The following is a 22,663-nucleotide window of genomic DNA, read 5'->3' as shown; positions in this document are numbered from 1 at the left end:
GTGAGTTTATTCAACCTTTATTCAACCAGACTGAAAAGTAGTAACTGGTGCTGGCTGGCAATTTATTTATTTGTTATTTCAAGTTATATGGCCACTCATCTCAAATTCATGACTCAGAGTTGCTAACGGTGTGGGTATGTATATATGTAGGTATGCATAAAAAACAGAAAATACACATAGAAAGATTAACTAGGGTAAAAACAGACCATCGGTCACAAGTTAATATAACCAATGTATGGGCTCACTCCCACCTCCTGATCCCCAGGCCTGGTGACAAAGGTTTTGTGCCAAAATTGACTGATATGTGGAACTGTTCTGTGCTGCACCCAAGACATTAGTTAGAGATGTAGCCAAGAAATAGTGAAGGCTCCTTGCAAGAAGTAACTGGAAGAGCTCATGTCCCACTGGACTCATGCCTCATTTATAAAGGCAACATACCCTTCACTGCTGCCTATCCATAGAACAGAAATTCAAGTTCTGTGGAGATGATGAAGCCAAGCTTGTCCTCCTGGACAAGCAGCCTATGTGGTGTCAGGACTGATGAAGCATTAAAATACATCATAGCTCTTCAAGAAAATTACATACAGCAGCCTCCTTTGCCATTCTTACATTTTTGAGTACAAGTACCCAGCCCACTGATCAAGTAATAAAATGTCCTATGTTGATTTGGGAGTCCCATTACTACTTTGTCTTCTTTTTTCTGCCTCACTTTTTACCCAAGGAAACAATATACTTGTGAGTACACAGTGGCAACACCTAAACACTGCATCAAGGATTTGAAAGGCCAATCAGATCTGGCTGCCATACCCAAAGATGGTTCTTAGGTAATCAATCACATTTTTTCAAGACAGCTAGAAGTTTAAACCAAATAATGATTCTGAACTAACTTTGTACATTGGAATTGCCACAGGAATATTATATGCTTCTTACTGGAAAGTTCATACAGTATTTATCCTTGCTTACAGGTAAATAGTGATTTATAGTCCTTTAAAGTGATATATTCAATTGTTCATAAATTACTAATGATATACTGAAAAACTAACAACTCCTTGACATGTTTAGATTCCTTGTTTACTCATTTGTGCTTCTTTTATTCTCTTTATCTGTTTAGAAAATCTATTCTATTTTCTCTTTGTGTTTCTTTATATTTTGTTGTTTGTTGTTTATTCGTTTAGTTGCTTCCAACTCTTTGTGACTTCATGGACCAGCCCACGCCAGAGCTTCCTGTTGGTCGTCAACACCCCCAGCTCCCCCAGGGACGAGTCCGTCACCTCTAGAATATCATCCATCCATCTTGCCCTTGGTCGGCCCCTCTTCCTTTCGCCTTCCACTCTCCCTACCATCAGCATCTTCTCCAGGGTGTCCTGTTTTCTCATTATGTGGCCAAAGTATTTCAGTTTTGCCTTTAATATCATTCCCTCAAGTGAGCAGTCTGGCTTTATTTCCTGGAGGATGGACTGGTTGGATCTTCTTGCAGTCCAAGGCACTCTCAGAATTTTCCTCCAACACCACAGATCAAAAGCATCTATCTTCCTTCTCTCAGCCTTCCTTATGGTCCAGCTCTCACAGCCATATGTTACTACAGGGAACACCATTGCTTTAACTATGCGGGCCTTTGTTGTCAGTGTGATGTCTCTGCTCTTAACTATTTTATCGAGATTTGTCATTGCTCTTCTCCCAAGGATTAAGCGTCTTCTGATTTCCTGACTGCAGTCAGCATCTGCAGTAATCTTTGCACCTAGAAATACAAAGTCTTTCACTGCTTCTACATTTTCTCCCTCTATTTGCCAGTTATCAATCAAGCTGGTTGCCATAATCTTGGTTTTTTTGAGGTTTAGCTGCAAACCAGCTTTTGCACTTTCTTCTTTCACCTTCGTCATAAGGCTCCTCAGTTCCTCTTCACTTTCAGCCATCAAAGTGGTATCATCTGCATATCTGAGATTGTTAATGTTTCTTCCAGAGATTTTAACTCCAGCCTTGGATTCCTCAAACCCAGCTTGTCGCATGATGTGTTCTGCATACAAGTTGAATAGGTAGGGTGAGAGTATACAGCCCTGCCGTACTCCTTTCCCAATCTGAAACCAGTCCGTTGTTCCGTGGTCTGTTCTTACTGTTGCTACTTGGTCATTATACAGATTCTTCAGGAGGCATACAAGATGACTTGGTATCCCCATACCACTAAGAACTTGCCACAATTTGTTATGGTCCACACAGTCAAAGGCTTTAGAATAGTCAATAAAACAGAAATAGATGTTTTTCTGAAACTCCCTGGCTTTTTCCATGATCCAGCGGATATTGGCAATTTGGTCTCTAGTTCCTCTGCCTTTTCTAAACCCAGCTTGTACATCTGGCAATTCTCGCTCCATGAACTGCTGAAGTCTACCTTGCAGGATCTTGAGCATTACCTTACTGGCATGTGAAATGAGTGCCACTGTTCGATAGTTTGAACATTCTTTCGTGTTTCCCTTTTTTGGTATGGGGATATAAGTTGATTTTTTCCAATCGGATGGCCATTCTTGTGTTTTCCAAATTTGCTGGCATATAGCATGCATTACCTTGACAGCATCATCTTGCAAGATTTTGAACAGTTCAGCTGGGATGCCGTCATCTCCTGCTGCCTTGTTATTAGCAATGCTTCTTAAGGCCCACTAAACCTCACTCTTCAGGATGTCTGGCTCTAGCTCACTGACCACACCGTCAAAGCTATCCCCGATATTGTTATCCTTCCTATACAGGTCTTCTGTATATTCTTGCCACCTTTTCTTGATCTCTTCTTCTTCTGTTAGGTCCTTGCCATCTTTGTTTTTGATCATACCCATTTTGGCCTGGAATTTACCTCCAATGTTCCTAATTTTCTGGAAGAGGTCTCTTGTCCTTCCTATTCTATTGTCTTCTTCCACTTCCGCACATTGCTTGTTTAAAAATAATTCCTTATCTCTTCTGGCTAACCTCTGGAATTTTGCATGTAATTGGGCATATCTCCCCCTATCACTGTTGCCTTTTGCTTTCCTTCTTTCTTGGGCTACTTCTAGTGTCTCAGCAGACAGCCATTTTGCCTTCTTGGTTTTCTCTTTCTTTGGGATGTATTTTGTTGCCGCCTCCTGAACAATGCTGCCAACTTCTGTCCAGAGTTCTTCCGGGACCCTATCTACTAAGTCCAGTCCCTTCAATCGATTCTTCACCTCCACTGCATATTCCTTAGGAATATTAGTGAGCTCATATCTAGCTGATCTGTGGGTCTTCACTAATCTCTTGAGTCTGATCCTAAATTGTGCAAGAAGAAGTTCGTGATCTGAACTACAGTCAGCTCCAGGCCTTGTTTTTACTGACTGTATAGATGTCCGCCACCTTTGGCTGCAAAGGATGTAATCAATCTGATTTCGGTGTTGTCCATCTGGTGAAGTCCATGTATAAAGCTGTCTCTTAGGTTGTTGGAAGAGAGTGTTTGTTATGCAGAGTGAATTGTCTTGGCAAAATTCTATCAGCCTATGTCCTGCTTCATTTTGTTCTCCCAGGCCATACTTACCTGTAATTCGAGGTGTCATTTGACTGCCCACTTTAGCATTCCAGTCTCCTGTGATGAAAATAACATCTCTTTTAGGCGTGTTGTCCAGTAGGTGCTGCAGATCCTCATAGAACTGCTCTACTTCAGCTTCTTCAGCATTTGTGGTTGGGGCGTATATTTGGATCACTGTGATGTTAGATGGCTTGCCCTGAATTCGAATTGAGATCATTCTGTCGTTTTTTGGGTTGTATCCAAGCACTGCTTTAGCCACTTTACTATTAATTATGAAGGCTACTCCATTTCTTCTGTGGTCCTCTTGTCCACAGTAGTAGATCTGGTGGTCATTTGATGTGAAGTGGCCCATTCCAGTCCATTTCAGTTCACTGATGCCCAGAATGTCTATCTTTAATCTGGACATCTCACCAATAACCACATCCAATTTGCCCTGGCTCATAGATCTTACATTCCAGGTTCCAATGGTGTGTTGATCCTTAGAACATCGGATTTGCCATTCACCACCAGCACCGTCGGCCGCTAGCCGTCCTTTCGGCTTTGAGCTAGCTGCATCATCACGTCTGGGGCTAGTTGAGTTCATCCTCTGTTCCTCCCCAGTAGCATTTTGACCATCTTCCGACCTGGGGGTCTCATCTTCCGATGGTATACCGACATATCTCTGGTTGTACTGATCCATTTAGTTTTCACAGCAAGAATACTGGGGTGGGTTGCCATTACCTTCCCCAGGGATCGCATTTAGTCTGACCTCTCTGTCATGACCTTCCCGTCTTGGGTGGCCCTTCACGGTTTAGCTCATGGCATCATTGAGGTGCTCAAGCTCCAGCACCACGACAAGGTAACGATCCTTTGCTGAAGGTTTCTTTATAAACTTTCTCTAAAAATTTACATTTTAAACAGGGGGCAAAAAAAGAGAACCGTAAAAATGCCATTTTTAAAAAAATAATTAAATATATGACAGTGCCCCAAATTCATCAGAGTCCTAACTCTGGCAAGATGTAATGCCCTTCTAAGAGTTGCTTTTGAGGGGAAGTTACAGGGTATCCCATTTGAACCAAGACTTTGCCTCTGTAACGAGGCAAAGAGTAACATATATTTTGCTATATCACTCTTATTACATAGATGCCTGGTTGCACCTAATGACTCCCCATCTAGTCAGCTTTATTTTTCTGAATGTAGCTAAGTTTACTTTTGCTATCTGCAGGATACACCATACTTTGATTATATCAGTGTTATAATTATTTTTACTATGCTTTTTAAAAACCAAGATTATGGCAACCAGCTTGATTGATAACTGGCAAATAGAGGGAGAAAATGTAGAAGCAGTGAACGAATTTGTATTTCTAGGTGTGAAGATTACTGCAGATGCTGACTGCAGTCAGGAAATCAGAAGACGCTTAATCCTTGGGAGAAGAGCAATGACAAATCTCGATAAAATAGTTAAGAGCAGAGACATCACACTGACAACACAGGTCCGCATAGTTAGAGCAATGGTGTTCCCCGTAGTAACATATGGCTGTGAGAGCTGGACCATAAGGAAGGCTGAGAGAAGGAAGATCGATGCTTTGGATCTGTGGTGTTGGAGGAAAATTCTGAGAGTGCCTTGGACTGCAAGAAGATCAAACCAGTCCATCCTCCAGGAAATAAAGCCAGACTGCTCACTTGAGGGAATGATACTAAAGGCAAAACTGAAATACTTTGGCCACATAATGAGAAGACAGGACACCCTGGAGAAGATGCTGATGCTAGGGAGAGTGGAGGGCAAAAGGAAGAGGGGCCGACCAAGGGCCAGGTGGATGGATGATATTCTAGAGGTGACGGACTCATTCCTGGGGGAGCTGGGGGTGTTGACAACCGACAGGAAGCTCTGGCGTGGGCTGGTCCATGAAGTCACGAAGAGTCGGAGGCGACTAAATGAATAAACAACAAATGCTTTTAATTGGCTCTCAGAATTTGTTTGCTTTTTGCTTTTGAATTGGCCAGTGATTATCACAAAGTTTACTATTGCGACTACATAACGTTAGGCATGCCAGTTTCACTCACAGCTCTTCTGAGGGTCAAAGTAGATTAACCTAGCAAAGATATAGTTACACCTGATACTGCTGACAATACAGGAAATGGGGGTGGGGGAGAAAGTTGGCAAAGAATAAATTGTTTTGATTAAGGAATATTTAACTCCTCCAGCAACTTACAGATCTTGCCTGCACATCCCTCAACCCACCTTTTTAAAAAAATCTCTCTTCTAACTTTGAAACTTAGGTTTTTGTTTTAACTCCCCAAAACCATTCCTTTCCAGGTTATTTCCAATCATTCAGTTTGTGCCATACACTGGCAACTCTACATTTCTCTCATGATACCTAAACTGCTTTTATATGTCAGCCTTTCACTCTTAAAAAAAAACAACTATCACTTTAACCATGATAGAAAAAAGACAAACATCCACATTATGACAATATCTTTATTAGAATCCCACCCTTCCTCAAGTAAGACGATTTTCAACATAAAAAGATATTTAAATATTGCAAAATATATTTAGTCACATATGAAGACCTAATCACTTGGTTCATCACCATGGAACCCATCAGCATTGAGAAATAGATTATTGCAACATTTCTCTACATAGCAAAGTAATTTTGTTTTCCTTTGTATCTTAAAAGTCAGTAGGAGGATGTTTACTCTGAATTTGCAATGTTATCAAATTGAACAGGCTGAGGTATTAATATTTAAGCAGGATCTGCTTTTGTATACTGAAATAATGGCAGTTAAGTCCTGGAAAACTACAAAAACATCAAATTATCAGTCATCACACCTCAGTAGAAGAGATAGTCATATAACCAAGTTGGAACTTGAGATCAAGCAGAAATGTAAAGAAAGAAAATTAGAATGGGTGAAAATTAGAGAAACATGAACCTATGCTATTTTTTTTTAAAGAAATTGACATGCTGTTTGCCACCATACTTTCATTATTGGAGTCCTCCAACTATATCCTACACCCTTCACAAGAATTTCTAAATTTTCATGAGCAGATTTTGCAGAAAACTATGGAGCAAATGGGAAGGTGAGAAAACACTCTCATGAACAACAGTGAATTCTTGGAGGATAATTGGGAATCCAAGACACTGTTGTTTTTATATTATTTTCTCCAGATCTGGAGAAGGCACATGACAATACCTGTTTACACACAGAGACTACTGTATATTCTCATTGCCCAGCAGTACTAAGCTATGTCTCATAGCAAGGTAGAAAATAACACTGTGGTTCTAGAGCACTGGTCATGTGGGTTATAATGCTTCATTAATCAAACTGAGAACAGCTGCATATACATACATTCCAAATATAGACGATCTTCACTTGCAAAATTACATTTGGCTCTTTCAAAAAAATACCTTTTTATCTGAAGTGATTGATACTGTTTGAAAATGTGTTCAAAGAAACCCCCTTTTTAAATTAACACAAATTCTGTATATGCAAAGAAAAACAATGTTAGGAAATGAAGGCTGTTTGCTAGTCAAATGACCGAAATACTCACAGCAGTAGAAAGGCGAGAAGCTAGTGTCATCTCCAAATTCCCTTTCAGTCCCAAGAGAGCTGGAACCAAGATAAATACTTCGGTCACATACTTGAAGACATCCCAGTGCTGTAAAACCAAGGAAATCACTCAGGATCTAGTAAGAGATTGCTCAGCAAGGAGCAGTTATTTTTGAAATACGCCATTAGAAATTCTAAGATTTTTCAATACTTACCAAGAGATTCTGCCAAAGCAGACTGGCTATCAGAAAAAGAACATGTCCTGTTATTGATGTTCTGCTACATAGAACAGAAGCTATTTGGTTATGCTTGGACAATAGGATAAGTTATTTTTATGTTGATATAGGGCAACAGAATATGCATTCTGTGGAATGAGTCACAGAATCCTCTGCAGTGGGCAAGAACTGCATGGCCAATGATTAAAGCTTATTTGGCTTTAAGGAAGAAGCTGAAGTAATTGCAACAAATGAGTAAGAATGAGGATGACAAATGTCTCCTGCTTAATAGAGAGCAATCACCTATCTTTTTGAAAGTTACTGTCTAGTTATACTTATCAGAATGGTATAGAACATGTTCTCTTAAGCTTTTGGAGCACAGAGGTATGAATGCTACACTATGGCATACCTTGTGTATGTGGTTTTACATGGGAGCATGACAGAATGCAACATCTGTATCTCTCTGCTCTGAGAGCTTAAGGGAAGGAGGACTATGTATACCATTCTAATAGATTCTATATATCCTTTCCTGCAATTATAAAGCACCAAACCCTAGATAGCTCCTAAGGTTAATGTGCTCTATATAGACATCTAAAGTGCAAAGGTTCATGAGTTCAGTTCACGGTAGAGGATTAAAACGCCATAGAATAACATCTGGCTACCTATGTCTCATGAGCCCCAAATAGGAAAAGCTGGTCACATAATGCCTGCCTCTTGGTAGTCAAGGTCTAGTTACAGAATCCAGGTCATTAAGGCTACAATTTGGTCTACAAGGCCCTGGGAGTAAAATTCACTGACCAGAGTTGAGCATGTAAAAACAGATAGGATTCAGCTTTGAAATTTATCTGGCATACATGGGAGTCAAACTCTTAGTTCAGAACTCTAGATCAGGAACAGCCATAACAAGGTTATTTTCCCCAAAACTCGGCATTATTTTCATTTTTTGAATTATGTCCTGCCTTTCTTCCCACAAAGAGATTACCAGGTCTACTTTCCAATTAAGACTTACATACATGAATGTGGGCAAAGGAAAAATTGAGGTAACTAACAGAAATAAACTCATTCCCATTCATCCAAAGACTTGTAAACATCCTGTCCCTTCCAGCATAAACCCAAACACTCTATATATAAAGGGCAAAACATGGTTTTCTTCAGCAATGATAATTACAGAGCAAAGACTTTTTGGAGTAGAAAAGAAAGCCACAAAGGCCACAGGGAAGGCATAAAGCCTTCAGAATAACACAAAATTAACTTTCCAGTAAGAGTAGATGCCTGAGTTAAGAACCTAAGAAGAGCTGTGCTGGATCTAATCCAGCATTCTATATCCACAGGAGCTGACCAAATGCATATGGGCAACCTACAAGCAGGACATGACAAAATTGCATTCTTCCTCAACAGCTATATGGAGTAGCCTATTGCCTCTGATCCTGGACTACATATAAAGACATAGCCGCTAATACTACTAGAGTTGTCTAAATCTTTCTTTTAAACCTTCATCATTGGCTTCTATCATTATGGCTTGATTCACACATTGCACTAAGCCACTGTTTATATAATCATGGTTGTTGATTAAGCTACAGTGGCTGAATTTGCACAACACCTAAGCAATAAGACTTCCACCATAAAATTATTTTCAGGTTGGTGTTTGCCAGGTCAGGATCTATAACTGCATTCAAAGTGAGTGGTTCTTTTTCTTACACACACACACACAGATGTAGATATATTTACTTTTACTTTATTATAACTTTTAATATTATCCTGTTTAGTTCCTTCTTGCTGGAAATAGGAAAGGATAATCATTCTCCATGCCTATCTCCCATACAGCTCAGTTGTGTCAGGACAGTGGAAGATGGTCATTGCTTAAGTTCTGGTAGAAGATTACCAACATTTCCTTCCCTGAAATTCCTGGGGATTTTATGATGCAAACCTAAGAGCTCAACTATCCTAAGAAATTACTAACCAGTTCACAACTGAAGATACTGTAAGCAATTGGAGCTGAGAATAATATTCTCAGGAAACCACTGTTTTTGTCTGTTTTTTGTCTTTCAAAAAAAAAAAAGGTCTGTTCTTCAAAAACATAGCTTTCTCAATTAACAACCAAAAATATTAAAAGGAATGTGTCTATGAAGTTTAGTGTTACTTTTTATCCATAGAAAGAGGCTATTAAACTATGATCTCTAAAGATATTCTTTTACCTACTATAGTGTTTCAACCTTCTAAAAGTCATGGACTGAGGCCAACAAGTTCTTCTACCTCAATGATTATTTTTAGGACTGGCAGAGAGTTGTGCAATACTACAGTGAAAATGTATTGGTTGAATGTCCCAGTTTCTACATATCTGAAAGCACTGTGGGCTTATGTCTGATAATATTTATGTACATATTTATTAAATTTGGGTGCTGCTGAATCCATTCAGACACACAGTGTTTTACAGTTAAAAAAAAAAGTAATACTTTGGTGAAAGGAAAAGGTGAAATTTCACTTCCTAGAAGGCATTGTTACATTTATTTCTTTGTTCAATTTACATTCCACCTTTTCTCCAGGAGCTCAGTTCCCAGTTTCCCAGTTGATTGACTTAGAGCAGCCTTACTCAATCTTTTGACCCTGGAAGAACCCTTGAAACATTGTTCAGACCTTAGGGAACCCCTGCACATTCAGGCTCAAATATAGGCCACAAGTTACAAAATTATAATATTTGTTTCATATGTAGGCCTGTATATATGCATTAACAGTGTTCTTAAACTAAAAATAAAGAATGAAACTTATGTCTTTAATGTGAAATTGCCCAAATTTGAAATATTTTTTTAAATAAATTGTGATCTCCCAGGGAACCCCTAATGATCTCTTGCGGAACCCTAGGGTTCCACAGAACCCTGGTTGAGAAACCCTGACTTAGAGAGTGACAGATCAAGTCACTCAGTTAATTTCCATGACTAATGGTAGACTTGAACCAGAATCTCCCTAGTCCTAGCCTAATACTATAACCACTACATCATACTGCCTGCTATATCATACTTATACATCTTTTTTTGTTTAATTTTAAGCGTTTTCATCCTTGTTCCAGGTTTCCAGAGTTATTTTAAAAATCAATAGGACAACTCGTATCCTTAGCTTACACAGCTTGTTTCAAGGTACAACACAAAATGAAATGGGAAGATGGCAAAAGAAAAACATAAATCCAGAACGAGTTTTTAAATGACCAGATGGAATAGGAATATTCAGGAAAAAAAAAAAGAAATGAGAAGTTTCTGGTTGATCAATGGACCAATGGAACACTCCTGTTTTTCTTTCCTCACTTTAGCCCAAGGCATAGATAAGTAACATTTTAAAGATTATGGGTATATCTGGAATACTAAGAGCATATTATGGTTGCCTTGGCCAATTACAAAATGCCAATTAATTAGAAGGCAACTAGTGTGGTTACTCCCCATCACTTCCATCAATCCCTCATGATTTCACTACCACTACTGTTTAAATAAAAGAACCTTTAAAATTTTAACTAGTTGATTATGGGCACAGAAAGGTACACTCTGTATGTTGGCTATAAAGTCAGTTACACTGGTGAACAATAGCCAGAGTTTAAAGGAAGCCCTGAAGTGCCTCTCAAACATGAAGCTATGAGAGTTTTTGAGACCTCATGCAAGAACACTGAAGTCTCACAAGAATTTGGGACTTTGGAGTAGAGAATCCTGCAATGCTGCACAACTGTACTTACTTCTTTGACCTGCTTTTCTTAAAAAACAAAAAACCGAAAAACCTCAGATCTGTATTTGCGATGACACCTAGGACTGAAAAGCCAACCAATCCTTGCATTAGATAATACAAAGGTCAGTAGCCAAAGTACAAAATAGACACACTTTCAAAACTTAGTCATACTGGAACTGATGTACCAATACCACAAAGATCTTTCTCAGACTGAAAAGGATGGAAAAGATGTATGACTCGCCAATAACAAGTCCATATGTTTCAGGTACTACCCTTTATCCCTATGCTGGAAGGAAATCTTACTAGGTCCGTTCCGAGCCAGGAATGAAAGTTCTTAGGCGATTGCTTGAACAGAGATAATTTTATTTTCCAAGAGCATGTACCGAGTCTGCTGGTTGGAGGTGGCTATATTTCCCCCGCAAGCCCTGTATATAGGAGAGCTTGACTGTCATTATGCGAAAGTGTCCCGGCCCTCTAGGAACTTCTGAGAAAAGTGGTTTACCTGAGAAAAGTGCAGTTTACCAGAGAAGAGGTGGTCTGTGGTCAGCCCCCTGCTGTTTGTGTCTCCTGTTCTGATAGTCCAGGTTCTCTGCTGGGCTGGGGCCTTGTCTACTAGCCTGGACTGTTCACCTTGGAAGGAATCTTTTGTTATTTGGTTATGGAGATCTGTTTGGCTGTTCACCTGAATTCTGTGAATGAGCGACCTTTTGTCTTACAAGGTCTCTGATTAAGTCTGAAGGGAATCTTTTGTCTAAACAGTTGGGGTTTCCTGTCATATTTTAATTTTCTGGTATCCTCTTTGTATGAATTCATTCTATTTTATAACTTTTAACCTTTTACCTTGCTCAAGGGGAAAGCAATATTGCAGGAAAACAGTGTTCTTGGGGGAGGCAACATGGAGGGCAGGGAGACATCTTAATTTCTTCCAACCTATGCAACTTTCAACTAAGCCATAAAGTCCATATTTGTTCCAGATCATGCATTCTCTACCCAAATCTGTAACTATAATATCACAAAGAGTAAATTCATTCAACTACTTTTGCATCCAAAAGGGATTTAATTAAATTTTTGACATATAAAAGTCCATCCATGTGAATATCAGCACTGGTTTAAGAGGCTGTATGGGACTTTTCTGAAATTTAGCTGCCTGAGAAGCTAAAATAATGGAAAAGGCATGGATCATACAGATTCATTAGTACTGGTTAGCTCTTAACAAGACTAGCTCAACCGCTATTCTCCACTACTTTATTAAATATCCTCCTTATTCTTGTAATCACATGCTGGCTCTCATCACTTTCCATTCACAGAACTTTGCATTTGTTCCCCAAAAGGAAACCTGAACCAGACAAGTTCCTCAAGATCACCTCAAAAGATACTTGGGAATGATGAAAAGAAAGAGAAGATAAACTGGCACTTATTCTGCCTCAGGCAACTCATTATTACAGTTCACCTCCCATGGCTGATCATTACAAGCAAAATAGGAGGAAAATTACAGCCATTAGATGGTAGTTCAGCTTTGTGTCACAGGGGAATTACATAAATAAGTAGAAAGATTCTACTAGAGCCAGTTTGGTCTAGTGGTTAAGGCAACGGGTTAGAAACCAGGAGACTGAGAGTTCTAGTCCAGCCTTAGGCCTGAAAGCCGGCTGGGTGACCCTGGGCCAGTCACTCTCTCTCAGCCCAACTCACCTCACAGGGTTGTTGTTGTAGGGAAAAGAGGAGGAGGAAGGAGTATTAGGTATGTTCACCACCTTGTGTTATTTATAAAAATAATAAAGGCAGGATAGTAAAGGTAAAGGTTTCCCTTGACATTAAGTCCAGTCATGTCTGACTCTAGGGGGTGGTGCTCATCTCCGTTTCAAAGCCGAAGAGCCGGCGTTTGTCCGTAGACACTTCCGTGGTCATGTGGCCGGCATGACTGAACGGAACGCCATTACCTGCCCGCCGAAGGGGTACCTATTAAGCTACTCACATTTGCATGTTTTCGAACTGCTAGGTTGGCAGGAGCTGGAACTAGCAATGGGAGCTCACCCCGTCATGCGGATTCGAACCGCCGACCTTCCGATCGGCAAGCTCAGCAGCTCAGCGGTTTAACCCGCAGTGCCAAATAAAATAAGTAACGGAAATGTCATGCATGCCATTCTTGACGATTGGGACACAAACTCATAACAGCAGCAAAACAAGGTTTGGCATAACATCAATAAATTCACTAATTCTACCCTCAGTTATGTTACCTGTATTTTCACAGATCATTGCAAATACCAGTAACGAATTATGTATTTTTACTTAGGAAAGGGCACCTTCTGAACAGCAAATAACTGTCCATCATATTTGTATTTTATTATGTACTATATTTATTGTATAGTTTTATATTCCATTGTTTTAACTGTGTTCTTATTGTAAACCACCCAGAGTCCCTCCTCAGGGGGAGATGTGTGGTGATAAATTTGATTAATAAATAAATAAAACTGAAATCTGATATTCCTGTAACACATGACCTGTAAAAACCATAGTACAGATTTCTCAGTAACCATTCCCAGAATCAGGCAGTGGGAAGGCAAGTGTGAATTAATGCAGACAACCTTCCTGGATGGAAACTTCCTAGTTCTGAAATTTAGTCCCTCATAATCCATTAACCTAGTGCTCTCCAGATCTACTGTACTGGGGTTACAACTTTCCCAAAGCAGTCCCAACATTTTGTCTTTGGGCACAGAGCAAAAAAATGTTTCTCTGACTACTTAGAATAAAACTGATTTTGAAGAGTAACCTTTGAAATATGCCTTTGAGACAAAAGGGCCCTTCTCTTCAAGGTCTCCTGCAAATGTACAGAGCAGCATATTGTCTCCAACAATAGATGTAATATGCAGCCATCAGAACTAGTAGCCAATGTGAGTCTGTCTTATTAGTTTTTTTTTAATGGACTGTCCAAGTAAGTTTCAATCACTACATTTTCAAACAGCAGATTCCATGGTCTGTCACTGAGCTGGTCAGTGCTAAGGTAACACTGTAAAACATTATTGGAAAACCTCAGCATTACAAGGGGGAGAAAAATGTTCTCCACCTACTTTCTCTACACTATGCATAATTTCATGAAGCCATATCATATCCTTTCTTCCTCACCTTTTCTAATCTACAAATTCCAAATTTTGCAATGCTTGCTCAAAGGTGAACTGCTTCAATCCTTTGGTTTGGTTGCTCCTCTCTATACTTTTCTTCAGTTCCACAACATTCCTCATGAGATATAGCAATCAAAACTATATACAGTATTCCAAATGTGGGCTATAGGTTAATTTGTACGTATCTCATAAAATCATGACCTGCATAATGAAACTGACAGAAATGCCCTTGAATGTGTTATCTGATGCATGGAGTGAATCCTTTCTTAGAGAAGGATTAACTGGACACAATTAACTATCCTCTGGTAAAATTTATGCTAGATTGTGATAAGACATGAGGCTGCCTTTGAAAAATTCTAGGAATTTTGATGTAGTGCAGAATTCAGTGTCAAGATGGTTAACTGAGATAGACAGCCAATGTATACTAGGATCTTGATTGATTTCAAGTTTGTTTCAAAGTTGTTTGTTGAAAGCACTAGTTTTGATGGTGAAATGTCTTATTGTTCAATATATAGCCTGAATATCAGATTATCTTCTGCCTAATTGTAGGAATGGTTTTCAGAAGTCCTTTTCTCTATATCATCAAATTACCTCCTAGCAGTTCCCCCCCCCCCGTTTTCAAGGCAGAATTCATATACAAAATCAATCAAGTTGGAGAATAAATAGGCATGTTTTAGTGATCAAAGCAATTCTTTAATATCCTGGTCCCCAAATACTATAATCTCTGATTAAAAGGTAAGTGGGATTGTGGGTTACTTCCAGGTAATTTGGAAAAAATTATCAAATCATAATTTGTATTATAGTTGTTCAGAGAACTTCCATATCAAATTGCAAAGCTGGTTCAAATAGAAATGATAAAAAACTGGGTTCCCTTCTCCATTAAAACTATCAAAACATGCTTCAAGAGGTGTCTGACTATATGCTAAATAGGACTACTGTTTGCTTTATATAAAAAGTACTATCCATGAACTCACAAGGAGGTAAAGTCCTTTTACACAAGACAGTGACCATTCTCTTATCCGCATTTCTCAGAATTAGAGATCATGGATAACCATCTTAATTCATGTCTTCACCACACCCCTTCAGCAAACCAATCATTTGATTAGTTCCAAGGGATACTTGAAGACCTTTAAATGGCTAAGGGGTAACCTGATCATTACACAGCCACTGTTCATCACAGTTCCAAATTACTGTATTCCATCACAGGGATAATGTTTTGCCCAGGATTCTCTCAATTAAACAGCATAAAATTATACATATTGCATAACACCAGGAACTTTGGTTTCATGGAGCTGATGAACAGAGCTGCAGGAGCAGAAAATTTAGCTCTAAGCATGGCTGAAAAGAGATTGATTAATCACCAGAATTTAATGGATTGTACCTGTATAGCCTAATCTACTTTTCCCAAGAAACAATATCCTATGTTAGTTTAAAGTCTTCTTGACAGTTCTTGACCAATCTTTCTCTGAAAGCCACCAAGGAAAAGGAAAACTACAGTCTCCTTCAATAACTCGTTCAAAGGCTGAACTATTCAAATAAGACTTTTTTTCTGGTCCCTAAGTTAGATCTGTATCCACCTCAAAACTTATGACTTATTAGTTAATATATTGGATTATTATTCATAGCTTTTATACAGGCTTCCTGACAACATGTTCTCAGGACAGTTCACAAGTGTTAAATAAAGAAATACTATAAAAGAAACAGCAGCTTAAAATCAAAATCTGTTTCACAGTATGGTTACAGATATACAACATAAACACAGTGGGTTTCAGTTCCAAATGTTAATATCATATTATAAAAGATCCAGAAGGACAAAAAAAAAAGACATTGTAATCAAAATGACCCTAAAGAAACCACTGGTCAATGGCTTTAGGCAGGGACATTCCACTTTGTGATGTTTCAACCAAGAAAACCATATTTCTCATTGCTATCCACCTCACTTAACTTGTGGGGAAAACTGGAACAAAGCCTCTGAAAAGAATCCCAAGGATACACTGGACCCTGATCTCAAGCCATAGAAGATAGCCTATGTTTGTTTAGGATTTCCTATTCAAGCTCTATGTCTCACAGGTGCTAAAAATAAAATCATTTCGAGGTAAAAGGACAGGCAGCAGCAATCTCTTTCACCTAATTAAAAAAAAACTCATTCAACTGACAAAAACAAAGAAAGGGAGGTTGATCGGCCTTATATGGCTCCCATCCAGGACTAGCGGAGAAAAGGGTGGGGGCAGGAAGACATATTTTTGTTTCTGTGGGGATGTAAAGGTAGTGGATTTATAAGCGAAGAATGTCAAAAAGGCCATCTGTCCAGAGAGAAAAGCTATCAGACATGTCCAGAGAAAATCTAATTTCCATCCACTAGTTTTACAAGTCAAAGATTTGACAATAAGAGCAGTCAAGGGAAATGTCCCCAGGATTGTGCTGCTACCATTTCAGAACATTTTTCTGCAAAGAAAAAAAAACCTGAAGAAATCCTGAGTTCCCACTGAGGCATGAAAAATATGTATATATATAAAATCATCCAAGATACTGTGTAACACATAAATGTAAGGGTAGAAATGTCAAACAAACTACATCTCATGAATTAATACTTATTTGTGGGAAAACATGACTTCCCTCCCTATCTTGGCAAAGTGGTAGAAATCTTCCAAAGATACTGGGAAGCTCTGCCAGCTCAAACTGGTAAATGGTTGTTCTTCATATGACTCTGCCTTAATCATATATAGAGATAAAAGACGTGTCCATCTACATTAAAATCTTCTACTGCTGCAAGAGATATAACATAATCTGATTTGTCTATGAATCTACATTATGCTTGAAGCTATTCCTCAAACCACATTGGCTTTTATACAACAGATTCTGTAGCCAGCCAAAACAAGTCATGATCCTGTTGTTTTAGGAATTGACCTCTCTCACACTAGATATAATAAAACACTTTTAAAATGTCTGCATAGCTCTAATCTGGCTCAATTACCATTATAAAGATATTGCTCATCCTGCAAAAAGTAGGGGAAAAAATCCCTTCTTGCCTAATGAGATCATGAACCTGAGCATTTGGCAAGTTTTAAAACTGATATATCAATGGCCAAAAGTATAAACTTCTTTTTCTGAACATAATGTTTAATGCTGACTCAGTTGAATAGATATAACAAAACGAAGTATAACTGCCTAAGGAATAACTGTTATTCCCTGGGAATAACACTTAAAACCAAGATTGGTTGACTATAATATGCTATTGACTATTTCCTATAACAGGCATAAGTTAGATTTTGCAAATCCAAAGACCCACTCCTGAATAAATGAAGCAAAAAAGATAGATCCCTGAACTTTAATATGACTTAACCACACACTCTAATTGCTCAGGCAGTTCAGAGGACAGTGACACTGGAATCCTAGAAATTCAGTTACTTCATTTGAAAAGTGGGTAGCTCTCACATGTCAACTAGGATTTCAGCAAGTCTGCTGGAAGCCTCAACTGTGCTTGCCTTAATATTTAATGTACAGAAAGAGGAATGTGAATTTGGGCACAGCCAGATCAGAGTTAACACATGCAAAAACTTAAGGAAGCTTCTGAGTTCTCAGCTACAGACATCTTTTAGCCATGTAGTAGTCACTCTGATTTGTCAGCATTTATATCATCACCAGCTTTGATCACTGGCTACACAGTTACAAATTATTGCAGCAATTTGAGTCATCTCAGATGGACAATTCTGTAGATATACATTTTACTACCAGTCACCACGCAAAGACAATATTGAAAAGGTTATGACGACTTAGGACACTTTTCTTCTATTTATTATCTAGAGTATGAGCTTTGAGGAGAATCCTGAAAAGATTTTAAAATACTCCTTGATTATAGAAGGAAGAAACTTATAGAAATTGCTTAAAATTGAGAATTATAAGATGGATCTTGAATGAATAAGAGAACAGAGAATGAATAGAGAAGGACCTGTAGATATTCCTTCCCCCCTAAATTCTTAAGGGTGTTTTCTTAATTGATTTAAGAATCAATTAAAGAATAGCAATGATATCTCTGATTCCAGAATGTGCAATCTACTAACTAGGAAGGAGACTTTTAGACATACATCATAATTTCTTGCTTAGTGTTTAACTGATACAGAGTGTAGGATTAAGCCACTAGCAGCAAATGTGCAAACTCAGGATTAAGAATTTCACACCATGCTTTGTAGAAGAGTTTAGTCTTACCTGCACAATATCCAGCACCATCCCCGCAGCCACTGTTCCAAACCCTGCCAGCAGGAATGGAAAGACGACTTGTAGCCCAATAGAAAAGGAAGTCTCTTTGAGAGGAGAGGTTGGTTCTGGGCCCCGGTCTGTACTCGTATCATCACTTTCAGTAGCCTGACTGCCATTTTCCAGCAGGGCATCCTCTTCCCGCACCCCTTTGGCATTGGCTCGGGATTCTATCACCACCACTTCCATGCCTCCTCCTCCTTCTGGTCCTAAAAAATCAGAAGACTCGACGAGATGTTCTCGGTCAGGGCTGGAGAGACAGTCTATAGGCCCAGCAACAATGGGTAGCACCACTCCATTGGCATGATGAGCCTCTTTTAGTTCCATCTTAGACGTTATGTTGCACAATTATGTAGTTCTCCTTCTTAATACAGTACAGAAGGCAACTGTTGCAACAACAGACTTTTGTTTGGGGATTAAGCCGATATGGCTTTTGGCACATAGAAGCCAAGTCCCCCAACTCTAGTATTCTGTCCTTAGTTGTAAGGTTGGCACCCCTAGGAAAAAACCCCATCAAGCACAATTCAGAACTGGAGATGCCAGACACAGAGCCAGCAGAGAAACTACAGCAGTTCCCAATAAAATCAAATCCACTATGGTTCACCTTTCCTGGAGTTCTAACCTCCAGCAAGGAATATCCAGCACGCTTAACACACAACATAAAGTGCCCAGATTATCAGCTTCTTTGGTCTGCAGTTTTCCAGAACATAATCCAAAGTGGTGTGCTGATGTGTTCTGTCCCACTGTGGCTGCTAGGAACAGTTCAGCTGCTCTTCAGAGTCGAGAAAAGAGATCCTTCAGTAAGGCACTTTGTATATTAGTCTTTAAAAATAGCATGAAATTAATTTGGATCCAAGCTTTAAAAAACAACAACAACCAAGATAAATAGAACAAAATCTGAATTCAGCTTTGCAGTCAGTTTCTACTATCCAGAGATTTGAAGGAAAAATCAAACTCTTATATTACCTCTTTTCTAGAATGGAAAATACTCATTCTGTCAGAGCTGACATATTGCTATGTGACCTAAGAGATTATGAAAGGCTTGGTTGACATCTGGCCTTCTCCCAACTCCTAGTTCACGTTCTTGTAGGACAGCTAGGTTATTGGTTGCCTGTAAGGAGAGCTGCCCCTTTCTCTGAAAGGATATCGTGCACTTTACGAACTGGGGCAATTAAGGTTTTATTTAAAGCAACATGAAGTCCCTGGATAGGCTTACACGGCAAGCTTGTCCACTGTTAGCAGTGACAAAGTATTTCAGAGACTCTTCAAGGATCGCACTGCTCTCACCTGAAAAATAGAAAAACGGAAAAGACATAATATAATTTTCAGCAATTGTAGAAAAACTGTTTCATTTCATTTTGTTCTTCCCTCCAGTGTATTAGCTTTACTTTCTCTATGCTAGTAAAAAACAAAGAATCCTACATGCACGCATACGTCAGTATAACAGCAGCTGCAAAGGAAGTGGCCCATATGCTTCCTCTGTCACCATCATGTCTGCCCAGCCCCTCCTTCCCTCTCCTTTTACGTTAAACCCCAATTGAGAGCATCATATATCAGAGTCACAGGACATATTGCATCAATGTATTCCATGCAGAGGATGAGGCTATTATTTGTTGTTAGCGACCCAGTGTAACTTCAGGCAATGAATATCCTTGAAGTTGAATGCAGCCAGAAAGCTGTATCTTCAGGGCATTTTGGGGATAGGAAGTTTTTGTCTGAACTAAGTATGGAAGCAGGGAAACTTATAGCAGAAACATGAATGTGTTAATGTATATACACTACTGCCCTCTGCTGTGTTGTGTATTTGATGCTTTTTTAATCCAACAGCTAACAGTTGTGAACAATTTTAGTTTAGAGCGTAAGTTCCATGTTCTCTTTTCTGGCTCTGTTTGCACAATAGTCTAATCCATGTTCTATTGAATTAACCCTATCTCATAGGCTCATGCAACACACTAAGCCATGGCCTGGCCACACTAGCTAGGTTTGTTAAATATACTGAGCCACAAATTATCCAACCTCATTTTAGACCAGCTACAACATAAAAGACCTACATCCACCACTGTTTTGTGGCTTAGGTTGCTGCATTAATTTGTCCATAATAGTGAGTAAATCATGGTTAAGCAAAGTGTCACTGAGTGGGCTATGTGAAAACAGCCAGAGTTTCATTATGTCAAGAGGGCCAAGTAAGAATTTCCTTGAGCCTTAGCTCCCCAACTCCTCATGTAGGTGCACTTCCCCAAATTCTTATACATAATTTAACTTGCTGAAGACATTTAATGAACTAGTTTTATATTTGTACAAGGAATCCTACATGTAGCAAGCCACTTCAACACACCATAACTCAACACATTTTTAACTGCTTTATACTAAATCTTAGAAGCGATGATATTGCCATTAGTCAGCGAATTTTGTTATGTGAATTCTGGAGTCATTCTGAATACATTTTTTTAAAACTGATGGAACATCAACCAGCCATACTGTCAAAGTTCTGTAATGTTATATGAGTTCCCACTGGCCCACAAGCATAATATTCTTGCATTAATCTCTGAAACTGCCAAGCTTCCTAATGCTATATTTGCAATTGTCATTACTCATTGATTAATGAAACAAACAAGCAAACAACTTGGAAACTTTCCATGTTAGTATAAGCAATAAATAGTATTAATGTTTTTGAAAGACGGCCTTCAAGAGACTTTAAATCTGAGTTTGAAAGGAGTGAACATTGGGCAGAGACTTGCTCTCAGACAGCTATGTAATCCAACTTTATATTCAAGGAAATCTGGAATGTGCTGTCTTCACCCAGGCCTTTAGTGAGGGAGAGCGATACCCCTTGCTTCATCTTTTATCTTTTATTGAATTTATTATAATTTCTTTCTTTGTTGTGAGCTGCTCAGAAGTGTGTGGCATACAAGTTTAATAAATTATTATTATGTATAAGTCAGGCAATGGCTTCGTAATCATTCAGGTACATGAAATAAAGATAACCTAATATCCCACCACCAAGTTTCATAAATACTTTCAGAAAGCGATATTCTGCTTTATCTCACTGCATCTCCTTTCCTTCATCTCTTAGTATCTCTTAGCAGCCCATGTCCTGAGATCCACCGGCAGGCCCTTGATATTTGTGATGACCCTACATCCTCCAGCAGAAAGTCAGATTCAATTCATCCATAATTTAGTCAGTTACATCCCTTAATGCTCTTTATTCCAATCTAATCCATACTGTCAGCATCCTATTACAGAACCCAGGGAAACATCTCAGTTACCCAACACACACATCCTAACCTGCCTATACTTCCCTTTCCCGTAACACTCTACCGTCAACAAAATCTTCCCCTCCCCAAAGTCCTACACCCCATAAGTGATACCCAGAAACGGCTGTGGCCCCCAAAGAAGAGAATAGCCGTCTACTTTCATGGGGACTCCACTTCATTAACCAGCTTCCACAGCCATTACCCAAAATAAACCACTCTCCCTAGCTTGTCCTCCCACCAAAACACAAATCCCGGGTGCAAAGAGAAAGCAGCTGAGGGATTAGAAAGGGGACAGGAAGGCGGGAAATAAAACACTACTGAAAAGGTACCTACAACAACCCCCCCCCCCCGTTCCTATACAATCCCCCTGCCTTGTACTTTTAAAGCCTCCTCTGGAACCTGCATCTATACCTCCACCACTTACTACCTTGCCTTAATTCCACTTGGGCAATGAATGAGCCTACCTGCATCCCAATTCGGCTTCCCGATTCCACTTCTGGGTTCCGCTATCCAGCCTTTCGCCCCGATCCCCTCTCCTTACGACTGCTGGCTTACAATTAGAGCTGGACTGAGAAGCCGCTGCTGCTAGCGGAGCAAGAGAGGGGCGGGCTAAGTCTAAGCTCCTCCCACACTCAGGGAGTTGACATCACTCGCCTCCAATGCTTGTCCGCCTGTTTCCCGATTATTGGTTCTGCACCGCTGACACGAATGACCATTCCGAGTTCCTGGAGCGGATTGGTAGCATCTCCAGCCAACCGCAGCAGGGGAGGAGGCGGACTTTGCAGGACGCCTTCCCTTCTTGCCGTGAAGAGAGACGGAAGATGGGCTTGGCTGAGTGGTAGCCAATCACATGCTCCCTGCGAACGCCGTGGCGTTCCTTTCCTGGGGAGTTTCGGCAGCTGTTCCGAACGGGGTGTGCGGGGCGCTGGCGCTTTAGGGAAGAGCATTTGCACAGCTGGCAGCACTTGGTCCCGGCAGCGATTTGGGAGGAAGAGCGGACACCAATTGTCAATCGGAGGTAGCGGAATAAAACGATTAAATTGTCCTGCGTTAGAGTGCAAGAGGGAGAGTAAC

General features: G+C 39.6%; 1 protein-coding gene across 3 annotated transcripts in view; it reads right to left on the bottom strand.

The window, feature by feature from the left end:
* SLC41A1 (solute carrier family 41 member 1) overlaps positions 1 to 22,185 on the bottom strand; it is a 47,665-nt gene extending 25,480 nt beyond the window's left edge. Inside the window, exons 1-4 of one of the 3 annotated variants that reach the window (XM_063297496.1) lie at positions 22,054 to 22,185; positions 19,552 to 19,622; positions 18,288 to 18,544; positions 7,047 to 7,154 (exon numbers count right to left, since the gene is read on the bottom strand). In XM_063297496.1, the coding sequence (XP_063153566.1) occupies positions 7,047 to 7,154; positions 18,288 to 18,524 (345 nt within the window). In that variant the 5' untranslated portion in view covers positions 18,525 to 18,544; positions 19,552 to 19,622; positions 22,054 to 22,185. Of the gene's footprint in view, positions 1 to 7,046; positions 7,155 to 18,287; positions 19,623 to 22,053 lie in introns of all 3 variants that reach the window. The other 2 variants (XM_063297494.1, XM_063297497.1) reach the window with 2 other exon arrangements.
* Positions 22,186 to 22,663: the final 478 nt, after the last annotated feature.

Source organism: Candoia aspera, chromosome 3, assembly GCF_035149785.1.
Source record: "Candoia aspera isolate rCanAsp1 chromosome 3, rCanAsp1.hap2, whole genome shotgun sequence".
In the NCBI taxonomy this organism is placed as follows: Eukaryota; Metazoa; Chordata; class Lepidosauria; order Squamata; family Boidae; genus Candoia; species Candoia aspera.
The sequence above is the reverse complement of the archived record's forward strand: the minus strand, read 5'-3'. Positions and strand labels throughout refer to the sequence as shown.